At 43.9% G+C, this 14,376-nt stretch overlaps 1 protein-coding gene across 27 annotated transcripts; it reads left to right on the forward strand.

The window, feature by feature from the left end:
• The first annotated feature begins 1,659 nt into the window (after window positions 1–1,659).
• HNRNPH1 (heterogeneous nuclear ribonucleoprotein H1) lies at window positions 1,660–12,370 on the forward strand. 27 transcript variants are annotated; one of them, XM_033178565.1, is made up of 15 exons: window positions 1,723–2,007; window positions 2,209–2,344; window positions 3,171–3,298; window positions 4,892–5,047; window positions 5,254–5,397; window positions 6,878–7,016; window positions 7,964–8,142; window positions 8,227–8,298; window positions 8,355–8,488; window positions 8,948–9,083; window positions 9,490–9,549; window positions 9,643–9,732; window positions 10,372–10,464; window positions 10,926–10,975; window positions 11,578–12,370. In XM_033178565.1, exons 3-14 carry the CDS (start codon window positions 3,202–3,204, stop codon window positions 10,973–10,975), a joined length of 1,350 nt encoding a protein of 449 aa, XP_033034456.1. In that variant the 5' UTR covers window positions 1,723–2,007; window positions 2,209–2,344; window positions 3,171–3,201; the 3' UTR covers window positions 11,578–12,370. The 27 variants fall into 27 exon arrangements, with proteins under 27 accessions (XP_033034447.1, XP_033034441.1, XP_033034437.1 ...); XM_033178556.1 differs by lacking the exon at window positions 10,926–10,975 and having other exon boundaries at window positions 1,660–2,007; XM_033178563.1 differs by lacking the exon at window positions 2,209–2,344.
• The last annotated feature ends 2,006 nt before the right edge of the window (window positions 12,371–14,376 follow it).

The following is a 14,376-nucleotide window of genomic DNA, read 5'->3' on the forward strand; positions in this document are numbered from 1 at the left end:
TGAGGTCAGGAGTTCCAGACCAGGCCAACGTGGCAAAACCCCATCTCAACTAAAAATTAAAAAAAAGTAGGTGTGGTGGCACACACCTGTAATCCCTCTAGACTTGGGAAGCTGAGGCACGAGAATTCCTTGAACCTGGAAGGCAGAGGTTGCAGTGAGCCAGATTGCACCACTGTACTCCAGCCTGGGTGACAGAGTGAGACTGTCTCAAAAACAAAACCAAACAAAAAAACCTTCTTTCATTGCCAGACATGGTGGCTGACACCTGTAATCCCAGCACTTTCTCTGGGCGGCTGAGGTGGGATGATTCCTTGAGTGCAGGAATTCAAGACCAGCTTGGGCAACAAAATAAGACCCCATTGCTACAAAAAGAAAAATAAAAAAGTTATCTGAGCAAGGTGGCACATGCCTGTGGTCCTACCTACTCAGGAGGTTGAGGCAGGAGGATTGTTTGAGCCCAGGAGGTACAGGCTGTGGTGAGCCATGTTTGCACCACTGCACTCCAGCCTGGGTGACAGTGAGGCCGTTTCTCAAAAGTAAATAAATAAATAAATAATAAATATTTAAAAACCTTGTTTTAATATAAGTTGGACAATTTATATATAAGAGCATTGGCTATAAATGTATGAAATTTATTCTACCTCACTACTATTCTTTTCTTTTTGAGATGGAGTTTCGCTCTTGTTGCCCAGGCTGGAGTGCAATGGCATGATCTCAGCTGACTGCAACCGCTGCCTCCTGGGTTTAAGCAATTCTCCTGCCTCAGTCTCGCCAAGTGGTTGGGATTACATGTATATGCCACCATGTCTGGCTAATTTTTTTTTTTTTTTGAGAGGGAGTCTTTCTCTGTTGCCCAGGCTGGAGGACAGTGGTGTGATCTCCGCTCACTGCTTCCTCTGCCTCCTGGGTTCAGGCGATTCTCCTGCTTCAGCTTCCAGAATAGCTGGGGTTACAGGCGTGCGCCACCATGCCCAGCTAATTTTTGTACCTTTAGTAGAGATGGTGTTTCACCATGTTGGCCAAGTTGGTCTCAAACTCCTGACCTCAAGTGATCTGCCTGCCTCGGCCTCCCAAAGTGCTGGTATTAGAGGCGTGAACCACCGCACCTGGCCAGTCTCTCTTCTTGATTACCATCGCCAAAGTGTTTTCTGAAATGGTACCACAGCTGTGTGCTTCCAGTCCCGTTTGTAGTAGAGGGCATGGCATGTACCGTCATTCACCCTGCCTGCTCCATCTGCATCCCCTTCACATCCAGCAAGCTTTCCTTTACATAGGGCTTATTGCTCCCCTGCTGATCACCTGCCAAAGCCTTCTCTTGGAGTTAACATCCTTGCCAAGGCCTAAGTGGCTTTTGAAGATCAGGCCCTGCTTAGCTCTGGGCTCCTGTCTTTCTTTTGATGTCCTCTCTACTTTTCTCAAACCTGTCAAAACTGGATTCGGACTCCGTGGCCCTGGGGTTGGAAACATGCTTTGTCTGCATCTTCCCAGGGTGGCACTTAGGCCTGCACTAGCTAAGGTAGCCCTGCGGCAGGGTCCAACACTACCTTATTGTTAATTTGTTTATTGTCTGTGTCCACTAGAGCTGGGGTGAGGAGGGCAGCCAGATCAGACCTGGGGAGGCCTGGGAGGCTACGGCATCTTCGGTGTTGGGCAGTGCTGTTAGAAACCACGAACATTACTCATCTGGCAGCATGTGTGCACATGGGGTGAGCCGGGGGCCTCCTCGAATGCGGCGTCTCCGCCTGGGGATTGGACGCACTGTTACCAATTCTGTCCTGGGAGATTCAGCGGTAACCTACCCAGCAGAGGCCGGCGCGCACCCGTGGAGGAGCCCGCGCTCGCGATTCCTCCTCGTGCCAGGGCCCCAGGGCATGCAAGGCCCGCCGACCGTGCGGCGGGTCAAGGGGTACACAGGGTGCGAGTTCGTTAGGCAAAAACTCGGTACAGGCGCGAGCCACAGGCACGGGAACCTCGCGCCGACCGGGGCCCTAGGCCCGACGACCGCAGGTAAGGGGAAGTGGAGGCACACATGGCTGGGACGTGCCCCAGGCACCATCCGGGTGGCTTCGGGCGCGGGACGTCCGCAGCCCCGCAGCTCCCAGGAGGCTCGACCATCTGCGGCTGATCAGCTTCGGCCGGTTTGGGGATAAAGGGGAGACAGGCGGCGCGGGGAGTGGGAACGCCTGAAGGCCGCGCCCCTCCTTTCAGGTCGGCCAGGAGCGGAACGGTAAGAGCCAGGGGGCAAGGGGTAGAAAGACGCCCACCTCTTCAACCCAGAGCTCGGGACTCCTATACAGTCCCATAGGGAACAGGAGGCCGCCATTCCCCTCCCCCACGCTGGCGGGTAAGGCTAGAGCATGGTTTCGAGGAAGACGCATGCGCATGAAACAATTATAAACCGCTAAGACTCCCCAAGTTCAATATTCGCGGGAAGGCGCATGCGCAATAAAAAGCCCGGCGGGTTTATGGGTGGGGGTGCTGCGCCCAAAACCCAAGCGTGTAATAATCCGCCGGCGGACGGTGGGCTGGCTCTTGAAACTACGCATGCGCTAGAGCTCTTTGTGACGCAACGGGGCGGTGCGGGCACCTGGCTGCGCGTGCGCAGAACTCGCACAAAGGGCCTTATTTAGGTTGCGCAGGCGCCCGCTGGCCATTTCGTCTTAGCCACGCAGGAGTCAGGTTTCTCGGTGACTCTTGGTGAGTCCTCGCTTGCAGTTCAGCGACCACCGTGGGTGCCGTTTTTGCGAGGATTGTTCGTCCTCATACCTCTGGGAGGGCCACGGGGATCTTGGCGAGCTGCGGGCTGCCATGGAGAGCCGCGAGTGGTTCGCTGAATGTCGGCACCGCAGCTGAGGCCTGCAGGCCGCGCCGACTCTATTGTGTGAGAAGTCGGAGGAGGCGGAGCGGAAGCGGCCGCCGCCATTTCCTTTTCTCCACGCTGGCTTTCGGCCCGGGTCCCCACGGTTCGGGGCGCCGAGAGTTGCTGGTCAGAACAGCTTTTGGGGGTCTGGCTGCCGGACGAGGAGGTGTTGGGTATTGGAGCCGCCGGGGTGGGTGCATCCGCCCGGTTTTTGCTTCGTCGGGGGGCCGGTGCGGGCCCGGGGGCGCCTCGGAGGCGGAGGACGGCTTAATTGGCGCTCTCAGGTCTGGTTCTCCTCCCTGCCTTGCAGTTTGTTTCGACGCCGGACCGCGTAAGAGACGATGATGTTGGGCACCGAAGGCGGAGAGGGATTCGTGGTGAAGGTCCGAGGCTTGCCCTGGTCTTGCTCGGCCGATGAAGTGCAGAGGTTTTTTTCTGGTGAGTTAGAACTAGGACGCGGGAGTTCGAGTTCGAGGCCGGGCCGGCGGGCGGGCTGGCGGGCAGCCGGGCTGGGGCGGGGCGGGCCGGGCGGGACCCGGGGCGCCCCCTGGCGAGGCGCGGGCGACTACACTCACCGCTGTGTGGCTCGCGCCCGGCCGGCCGCTGTTACGCAGTGGAATTTTCGAAAGCCCCGCCCGTCCTCCTGGCCCTTGGGGGTGTGCGACAGATCTGGCAGACTTGTTGATTTCTTTACTACCTTTGAACACCAACTTTTCTTTTATGGGTGTCGTTTTCTCTCTTTCCTTTGTGTTGGGAGTCTCTGTCACCCAGGCTGGAGTGCAGTGGCGCGATCTCGGCTCACTGCAACCTCCGCCTACTGGGTTCAAGCGAGTCTCCTGCCTCGGTCTCCCGAGTAGCTGGGACTAGAGGCGCGCACCACCACGTCCGGCTAATTTTTGTTTTTTTAGTAGAGACGGGCTGGTCTCGAACTTCTGACCTCAGGTGATCAGCCCATCTCGGTTTCCCAAAATCCTGGGATTACAGGCGTGAGCCACCGCGCCTGGCCCGAGTGTCTTTTTGCGAAAAGATAAATTGGCAAAAGTGGGTTTCCGCCTCAATCTCGAGAAAATCGCCGAGTAATTAGACAAATAATAGTAATGTTTTTCAATATCTTGAAGTGTAACCTCTTGTTTCCAGTTTTGGTGTTTCCTTGAAAAGGAACATTCTTCGGAAAGTTAAAATGTCATGTCTTAATTTCAGTTTTCCTAATCAAGATTTGGTAATTGAAGAGTGTTTGCTCATCTAGTTCTTAATTTGGCTCACTATACAATTGAAAACACTGAAATCCAGGGAAGTGTTTTTGCAGTCCCTAGGTTTCCTGAATATTTTCTATCAGAATGTCCTTGTTCCCATTATTAGACTGGGAAAAATTAAGAGTGATAAAATTCTATTTGTATGAAATTGACAGCTTTTGGCAAGACGTTTGTAGTGTTGACTTACTATTTGAATTTAGCATTGGTAACGGAAAACGACCTGTAAAACAAGAACCAAGTACACTGGAAGCCACCTTGCAGGGGGCAACACTGGGTTTGGCTTCAGCTGTGCAACTTGGAGCATTTTAGCTTGGTAACACTGATCCCCTTTCAGGTGAGTATTGGGCCTGTAATTTGGGTTTGAATCAGAAACCATAATGTGGCTGCTGGTAAGGTAAAACTGACAAATGCGCCAGACCAAAACAACTCGCAAGGAAGTATGTTTGCCATAAAGTCACAAAGTCCAGGCTTGATAATTGATAAAATTATCAAGAAATTGATTAAAGATGTGTGATGTGGACATAAGTAGTAGGGACTTGAGAGAAATTCATTCTGAAACTGCTTTGAATATTGTATGTTGTTGATGGGTTGGAAATACATCACCTTGGGAATGAGGTTTTTTTTTATTGGAGTTCCAGGAGTTGGTAATATCGTCATTATATGAAGGCTTCACAAGTTATGTAATTTGTAGTGGGGACATGGAATAGACGTTTCATCTGTGTCACCCAGAGGTGGTTTTAGGTTTTAAATTCCATATTAACGGTTGTTTTCTTTCCAGACTGCAAAATTCAAAATGGGGCTCAAGGTATTCGTTTCATCTACACCAGAGAAGGCAGACCAAGTGGCGAGGCTTTTGTTGAACTTGAATCAGAAGATGAAGTCAAATTGGCCCTGAAAAAAGACAGAGAAACTATGGGACACAGATATGTTGAAGGTTTGATTTACATTGCCCTAGTTCCAGTAAATAAAGCATTAAACAATAGAGGTCTTACCCCTTCTGAATTTTAGGTATTTGACTGCATGGAAATGGTCATCTAAGGGAGTTTGTGGCAGCTCTTCCTAGCTTATCTAAAGACCCAGGAAGTCTGAACTTTGTTACCTAGTTTTCCAAAAGTGACTAATTCTAAGCACCTTTTTCAGTATTCAAGTCAAACAACGTTGAAATGGATTGGGTGTTGAAGCATACTGGTCCAAATAGTCCTGACACGGCCAATGATGGCTTTGTACGGCTTAGAGGACTTCCCTTTGGATGTAGCAAGGAAGAAATTGTTCAGTTCTTCTCAGGTATGTAGTCATGTTTGTTGATGAGCAGTGAGTTTTGGCTAGCTTCTGCAAGGTGATTTAATAGACTTTAAAGTTGAGTAGCTTAGGTATTTGAATAGGTTGTAAATTGCCAATGAATTAATGTTTTCTTCCTAGAGACCTTCAAATAATTTAAGCCCATCTTAAAGGTGGAAATGAAGTACTTCCAAAATGTTAACTTTGCCTGTATTTAGTATTATAGTTCAGAGTAGATCTTTCATTGAGGATTGCCCTCAACAGCTTAACTGCTTTTCCTCACATTGGTGTCCAGCTAAGTACCTCACGTTAAAGGTAAGATCCCTTAACATCAGATTAGTGTGATGAATTAGGTTGTTGTAAATTATGGAAAGTGTCTGTATTGTTGCAAGAGACACATATTTGGGTCATGTGACCAGAATGGTCTAATTCTCTTTAATACAGAAGTCGATTTATGAAAGACTTGGTTTTACCAGTGTGATATAAACTTACTGAAAATCAGATGTAGTGAGAGTAGTTTGAATGCTTTGTAGTCTCAGTATCTGAAATAACGTGTTTTGAAATTGTTCCTGGGCCTAAAGTATTTGAATGTTTTTATGCTGAAGAGCTGATAAGATTGCATGTTCAACAATGTTAGATATCGTATATTTTAAATATTAATATTTATGATGTGATACACTGGAAGCAAGAAATCCTTTCATGGTTTAGTGTAGTATGTTAAAAATTTATATATGTATCAAGTCCTAATGTCAGAATTCTAAAAATCAAGTCTTGTTTTGTTTTCACTCTAAATTGGTGAGAATTGAATGCTATCTGTCAACGTTAAATATGAACATAATTTCATATCTTCTAGGAAAGTGCTTTAAGTCCTTTTTGTAAGCTTGGGAATGTATCCACGGAAAGGATTTTTCATAGACGGAATTTCCAGAAGTGAATCATAACTACTGTTAGAGCATAAGCATGCATAATTGTGCTGTGTAGATCAGTTTTGTTGAAAGTTTAGATTGTTGTTTGTCAATTATAATTTAATGTTTTAGTTTTTATATGAAATGTTTAAATGTATACCTTTTTAAAGACTTGAAGTTCCAATAACTTAAAGCATTGAAATATAAAATGAGGTAAAAGGTGTTTTGAATTTAGTAAAACTGTTATTTAATGCTTAAAACTTAATTGAATTCTTGTATAATTCTCAACATTAAGTTGCATAGATATGTGTTCTTAAGTTGTTGAATTCTTAATGCATCCTGTGTTCAGCAAGTTTTTTGTTTTAATATATACTGTACCACGGGTGTGTTAAGAATAGTTACACTTCGTAATAATGGAACTTCATATTATTGCAATGCATATTTAAAGAGTACTTGTTGAAAGCATACCATTCACCTAAAGTTAAAAATTCTGGTTTATTTAAAGCTATAAGAAGAATCATTTCTGGGCTTGTGATGTTAATATTGCCCCCCTACTGGGGTTATTTGTCCTTGGGTTGAAGGGTTGGAAATCGTGCCAAATGGGATAACATTGCCGGTGGACTTCCAGGGGAGGAGTACGGGGGAGGCCTTCGTGCAGTTTGCTTCACAGGAAATAGCTGAAAAGGCTCTAAAGAAACACAAGGAAAGAATAGGGCACAGGTGGGGATGGATGGTTGGTTGGATATGTCACTTTTCTTATGGTAAACAGTTAAATCCATATTCTCTCTGCTTAAAAGAAGAAATTAATGTTTTGTAGTCCTAGGTAATTGATGTTTTGCCATGATTTCCAAACTTTTCTTGTGTCAGTCCCATGTTACACGCAAACCAAATTTTAGGTTTAAAATTTGTCCCTAGTTAATTGGTCTACTTGACAATTTTGTGAGTCTTATTAACCCCAATCAATAGAGTTGAGAGACTATGGCTTTAAAAAATTAATGCAAACCTGGCTTTAGCTGTAATAACACCTACCTAGAGTAAATTAATATTACCATAAGAAAATGTGATACTTTCTGATCTTGTTTTTAAAGTTGAAATGCAACAAACTTTTTCTTGCTGTATATAAATATTCTGCATAGTATTAATAAGCATAGCTTTCAAGAAATTGTCACAAAAGGTTTTATTCTCTTTGCTTGTGACTATTTTTCATTGAAGCATGCGCTTACCTATGCTGATTCTTACTAAAAGCATAGGCTGGGGTATTTATTGGCGAAAGGAAATGTGTAGTGTGGGCTAGACTGTTGGTGGAGGCTGGCTTTTTAGCCCACTTGCTATACATGCTGCCAATGGATTTAAGACTTGAAATGTTGAAAGTTGAGTGGAATTATTTCCCTCCTAAAACATTTATTTACAGTACTCCTCTCTACCCCTAAGGTTGGGCTCTGCCTCAAGAGGAGTGAGTGTTTTTTTCTGTAAAGTTTACATTGTCTTACTGTTTATTGAGTGAATTTCTGGTCATTGCCTATGCAAATATAAGAAATCTGGCTTTAAATATTAGTCAGTTTCATGGCTATGACTAGATTGTATTTCTTGTATAACTAAATACCTGTATAAAATGAACTAATGTTTTCTCTCCCCTCCCTACCCCTTCCTTACGAACGATGCTTTAGGTATATTGAGATCTTTAAGAGCAGTAGAGCTGAAGTTAGAACTCATTATGATCCACCACGAAAGCTTATGGCCATGCAGCGGCCAGGTCCCTATGACAGACCTGGGGCTGGCAGAGGGTATAACAGCATTGGCAGAGGAGCTGGCTTTGAGAGGATGAGGCGCGGTGCTTATGGTGGAGGTATGTGAGGATTTGCAAGGTTTGGCAAGTAGTCCGTTCCTTTGTTTAGGTGTTTTGTTTGATGGATTGTACTTTGTCTTTCAGGCTATGGAGGCTATGACGATTACAATGGCTATAATGATGGCTATGGATTTGGGTCAGATAGATTTGGAAGAGGTAAGGTAAGAATTGAATTTCTCAGTTGAAGGATGCTTACACTCTTGTCCATCTAGACCTCAATTACTGTTTTTCAGGAATGTCTGATCACAGATACGGGGATGGTGGCTCTACTTTCCAGAGCACAACAGGACACTGTGTACACATGCGTGGATTACCTTACAGAGCTACTGAGAATGACATTTATAATGTAAGTGTAGGATGAACTCGCAAGTCAGTATTTCAGTATGGCAGTAAAAGTCTGAGCCTTACTCTATAAATGTGAGCACTGTGTTAGAAATTGTAGTTTTATTTTGTAACATTAGAAAGTTGATTTAATTCTTTTTTTTTTTTTTTGAGACGGAGTCTCGCTCTGTCGCCCAGGCTGGAGTGCAGTGGCCAGATCTCAGCTCACTGCAAGCTCTGCCTCTCGGGTTTACGCCATTCTCCTGCCTCAGCCTCCCGAGTAGCTGGGACTACAGGCGCCCGCCACCTCGCCCGGCTAGTTTTTTGTATTTTTAATAGAGACGGGGTTTCACCATGTTAGCCAGGATGGTCTCGATCTCCTGACCTCGTGATCCGCCCGTCTCGGCCTCCCAAAGTGCTGGGATTACAGGCTTGAGCCACCGCGCCCGGCTGATTTAATTCTTTGAAATGCCTTGTGTTGTAGTTTTTTTCACCACTCAATCCTGTGAGAGTACACATTGAAATTGGTCCTGATGGCAGAGTAACTGGTGAAGCAGATGTCGAGTTTGCAACTCATGAAGATGCCGTGGCAGCTATGTCAAAAGACAAAGCAAATATGCGTAAGTGTGATGGAGCGTTTGTGGGCTCTTAACAGGTGATTGCATGACTAACATTTACAATAGAGAAATGGAAAAATAAGGATATATGAGAAGTTTCCTCTCCAGTAATAGATTAATTATTGGGGAATGGGGGGCAGTGTGTTGAAGAAGCTTTGGGTTTTAAAAATTAGTATAATGGATTTGTGATACCCACATCTTGAAGTGTATATCCTTAATTGACAATATAGATGAATGTGTAAAGGCTAGATATTGGAGTTAAAGTAGATCACCTAAGAGAAGTAGCTAGAATTTTCTTTGCCAAAGTATTTGAAGTTCACAGATCTACTTGTTTAAAAGCTTTATAAAAGTGCTTATCCTGTTTTGTTTCACCAACAAACATTTTCAAACTTTTTTTTTCTCATTTCAGAACACAGATATGTAGAACTCTTCTTGAATTCTACAGCAGGAGCAAGCGGTGGTGCTTACGGTAGCCAAATGCTAGGAGGCATGGGTTTGTGTAAATATCACTTTAGTGTCTTTTTTTTTAAGCTAACCTTGTATGCCTTTTCTCTCATTTCAGAACACAGATATGTAGAACTCTTCTTGAATTCTACAGCAGGAGCAAGCGGTGGTGCTTATGGTAGCCAAATGATGGGAGGCATGGGCTTGTGTAAATATCGTTAGTTTTTTTAAAAACCAAAACGTTTATATCTGTATAAGTCAATTATAAGTTGTTAATCTATTTAATAAGTTTAGCATAACAAACTTAGGCAAAGAAAGCAGTTTCTTGATACTTGAATTTTGTATCTGGCTTACTTAAATCCTTGTGTTACGAAGTTCCTTAGGATAGATAATTCACATTAGATTTAAGTACTCTTGGGGGAGGGGACTACGGAGTGAAACTACTTAAATTTTCTGAGTATAAAGTTTAAAGTAGCAAAATAGGATTAAGATAAATGTGGGCATAATTAGGTGTATTGACATGCCTTTGGTATATCTAAGGGGGAACCCCACTAAATCCAGTCAAGCAGTTTCATAAGATCTTCACAAAATGCCTCTACTTAGGGAATCTTGTGGATTTTAGTCCTGCTGATGTATATACCATTAGCACTTTGGTTTATAAATATTTGAGTAGCTCAGATGATGGATAGAAGGGTAGCCCGGTTATAGACAGTAGGCAGAAGGAGGCAGAGGGTTATAGTAATAAAAGATCAAGACTGGAAAATGTAGATATAGAATTACAAGCCGGGTACCACCAGGTACCACATTACATAAGGAACAAGGTTCTAAAGTTTTCTTAACTTAACAGCAAACCAGTCCAGTTACGGTGGCCCAGCCAGCCAGCAGCTGAGTGGTGGTTATGGAGGCGGCTATGGTGGCCAGAGCAGCATGAGTGGATACGGTAAGCCTGTTTTTTTAATATACTTAGAATTAAGTTTTAGGCAGGTTTCTTTAGTTGGGAAGATGGAGGCTCCTTTTTGGTGAAACTGGGTTATTAAATGTATGCTTTCAATCCAAATGTAACTGTTTTTACTAGCTTAATTTTCAGAAACAATCATTGGGAGGGGGAAGTGTTCTGTGAATAAAAAACTAGTCATTGCAACTTTGGAATACTGTCGAGCCAGAAAATATTTGCCTCCATGTATTAAAACATTAAATAAAGTTGTTCGGTTTTTTGTCTTTTGGTTAGCATTACATCAATTTTAGATGGAGGGAGAATTTGGAATAGTAGAATGGTGGTTGGGTTCAGGACCGTATTTATTAGTCAGTTAACCTAGGATTGGTTTTATTTATTTTTTTTCAATTGGTCTAAAGAATGGTGATTTTGGTATTATAGTCTTACCCTACAAAATCCTTTTGCAGACCAAGTTTTACAGGAAAACTCCAGTGATTTTCAATCAAACATTGCATAGGTAAATATTTTCTCAAAAAATATAATTTAAATTCCCAATAGCAAATACTGATACGTTGTAATAATACTTTCTATAGCAGTCAATGCTTCTGACTTAACTCCATGGAGGCTGCCATTTGGGCACAGTGAGTTGCCTTTAGTCCACCTTGGTTGTCTCACTTCCTGCCCACCATGAATAGGAAAAGCAAGAGACTTCCCCTGTGCTCCCTTTTCTCAAATGCCATTTGAGGGACACATTGTGAATGTTTATGGTAAATTTTTTTAAAAAATGCCTTGTGTAGCTTAAAAATACGAAGTAATTTTGCAATTTTTGAAAAACACTAGTTTTCCTTTAAACTTAATTTTTCATGTTGGATCCATAACGGATCCTGAAGAATCCGTTAAAATGGTAGCACAAGAGTCTGGCAAGTTGGTACTGCAGAGAAAAGGGGTTAATTGAGGCTTGTTTGGAGTCGGGATTCCCCTTTCCCAAACATGCGTCTTGCCACTTGGACAGCAGCCATTTGTACTCGTATACTTTTTAAACTATTTCTTGGAATACTATATTTTATTTGACTGGTAGTCTGACATTACTCCTAACTTGTCAAATTGATCTCTCTACAGGTAACCAAGGAGCAATGAACAGCAGCTACTACAGTAGTGGAAGCCGTGCATCTATGGGCATGAACGGAATGGGAGGGATGTCTAGCATGTCCAGTATGAGTGGTGGATGGGGAATGTAATTGATCTATCCTGATCACTGACTCTTGGTCAACTTTTTTTTTTTTTTTAAAGAAAAAAAACTTCAGTTTAACAGTTTCTGCAATACAAGCTTGTGATTTATGCTTACTCTAAGTGGAAATCAGGATTGTTATGAAGACTTAAGGCCCAGTATTTTTGAATACAATACTCAATCTAGGATGTAACAGTGAAGCTGAGTAAACTATAACTGTTAAACTTAAGTTCCAGCTTTTCTCAAGTTAGTTATAGGATGTACTTAAGCAGTAAGCGTATTTAGGTAAAAGCAGTTGAATTATGTTAAATGTTGCCCTTTGCCACGTTACATTGAACACTGTTTGGATGCATGTTGAAAGACATGCTTTTATTTTTTTGTAAAACTCAATATAGGAGCTATGTCTACAATTAAAAGTGAAACATTTTTGCATGTTCGTTAATTCTAGTTTCATTTAATAACCTGTAAGGCACGTAAGTTTAAGCTTTTCTTTCTTTCCTTTTTTTTTTTTTTAAGTTAATGGGAAAATTTTGAGACGCAATACCAGTACTTTAGGATTTTGGTCTTGGTGTTTGTATGAAATTCTGAGGCCTTGATTTAAATCTTTCATTGTATTGTGATTTCCTTTTAGGTATATTGCGCTAAGTGAAACTTGTCAAATAAATCCTCCTTTTAAAAACTGCACTCTGTCTTGTCTGTGCTTCAGTGTCATGTGGACTGAGTCTTGGTGCTCTGTGCCCACCTGGGGCCTGGGGCCACATCTCTGGCTGTGGCAGAGAGGCTTGGCAGTTGAGGCTGTTGTGTAGATGTCTTCAGACTTCCCTCCAGTGCAACTGAAGGTAAACTCGTCTTTGGGGCCCTTGTGGAAGGGCTGTATGTCATTTGGCTGCACAGGACCTGATCTGAACTTGTCTATAACTTGTTAAGCACTTGCACAAAGCAAAGGGGGAGGTGCCAGTGCCCTGACTGCATGGCCTGCATGTCTATGAGGCCTTCATGCTTGGCTGGGAAGGTGCTGGAGGCAAGGGAGGTAATGATGTGTATGTGGGTTTCTTCTAGCTCACGGGTGGGGGGGGGGGGGGGGGGTTTTTTTTTTTTTTGAGGCGGAGTCTTAGTCGTCTCAGGCTGGATTGCAGTGGTGTGATCTCGGCTCACCTGCAACCTCCACCTTGCAGACTGAAGCCATTCTCCTGCCTCAGCCTCCCAAGTAGCTGGGGTTACAGGTGCCCGCCACCACTCCAGGCTAATTTTTTTTGCATTTCTAGTAGACAACGGGGTTTCACAATGTTGGCCAGTCTGGTCTCCAACTCCTGACCTCATGTGATCTGCCCACCTCAGCCTCCCAAAGTGCTGGGATTATAGGCTTGAGCCACTGTTCCCAGCCTTCACAGATGGTTTTTCAACTTGAGGTTTTGAACTTTTATATTTTTGGCTCATTCCTAAAAATCAGTTCCACTTGGAAGCAGAATTACATGTAATTGCCTGAGATAGAGTGATAGGTAGTGATTGAGAGCTAATGTGACTAGTTTAAATGAACTCTAAATATATCCCCATTTTGGTAGTTCAGAGCTCCAACATGATGCTAGGAAGTATTCAAGCTGCTTTAAAGTGTAAGTGTACCTGAGTGCCACACTTTGAGATGAATTCAGGAGTCCTTTATTAGCCCGCGACCGGAGAGACCACTAAGGCACGAAATTCTCTCCGAAGGGGCTAGATTTTCTTTGATACTTTGTTTAGAGATGGGAGGGGGATTCTAGCTGTAGCAATCTTACAGAAGAAAAACAGACAAAAAAGTTGAAAAGACAAATGGTTACAGGAAAACAGTTCCAGGTGCAGGGGCTTTAAATTCATCACAGGGTGATAGGCGTGGGGGCTCTGGCATTACCTATGGGACAAACGGGGCTTTATGGTACCATCTCCGAGTAAATTGCTGGGAACTGCTTGCCTCAGCACCTTATCGGTTAATTGCACTCTGATATGCTGAGAGCTTGCACAAGTTAAGTCCTTGAGGAAGCGGGTGGGTGAGGAACCCTTGATATCTCGTAAATGAAGGAGCCAAATGGAGGCCGTCCGGCTTTCTCAGCTAAGGGAGAGTCTGTTCATATTAAAAACAAGATTAGGTGTCTAAGGGAGAGTCTGTTCACTCAATACAAGGTTGGGTATTAGAAAAGCAGTCCTGGAAAGGACGGTCCCAGAGTTCCTTCAGTAGATGCTTAGGGGCCCGGCAGCTACTCTCATCCCATTAGATTCAAGTCCCTGATAATGAAATGAGAATAAATGTAGCATCTGAGCTAGGCTGTCAGATAGGCTTGTGCCCTTTAAAGCAAAGTGTAGATAAGTTTTCTCTTGAGTTTGTTGTTGGGGTAGGGCTAGGTAGGTTGGACAGAGTGGCTTAGTATCGGTCATTTCTAACCATCTGCCCACAGGAGCAGTGCATGCAGGAGACATGGAGGGAGGGCTTTGCAGATCCTACCTTGCTTGCCCTACCAGGTTGCCCCATCAGGACTGGACACTAGCAGAGGGAAGGATCTGGAGTATGTATTGTTGGTTTTGTCTTCGGCAGGTCTAGAGAGAGCAGCAGTTGGCGGGGGAGGCAGTGTTGAGAGTTGCTGAGCTGTGTTCTAAGCCTGGTTACTGCCCTTGAGATCTTAATAGTTTGGTACTGAGGCCCAGTATTGAGAAGGATTGAG

The sequence above is a fragment of the Trachypithecus francoisi genome, unplaced genomic scaffold, assembly GCF_009764315.1.
Source record: "Trachypithecus francoisi isolate TF-2019V2 unplaced genomic scaffold, Tfra_2.0 Lachesis_group2, whole genome shotgun sequence".
NCBI lineage: Eukaryota > Metazoa > Chordata > Mammalia > Primates > Cercopithecidae > Trachypithecus > Trachypithecus francoisi.

Coding starts and splice junctions, on each gene's coding strand:
- HNRNPH1 (XM_033178546.1), top strand. CDS start 3,202: ATGATGTTGGGCACCGAAGGCGGAGAGGGATTCGTGGTGAAGGTCCGA. Junction 8,143..8,226: donor GCGCGGTGCTTATGGTGGAG/GTATGTGAGGAT, acceptor TTTGTCTTTCAG/GCTATGGAGGCTATGACGAT. Junction 10,465..11,577: donor GAGCAGCATGAGTGGATACG/GTAAGCCTGTTT, acceptor ATCTCTCTACAG/GTAACCAAGGAGCAATGAAC.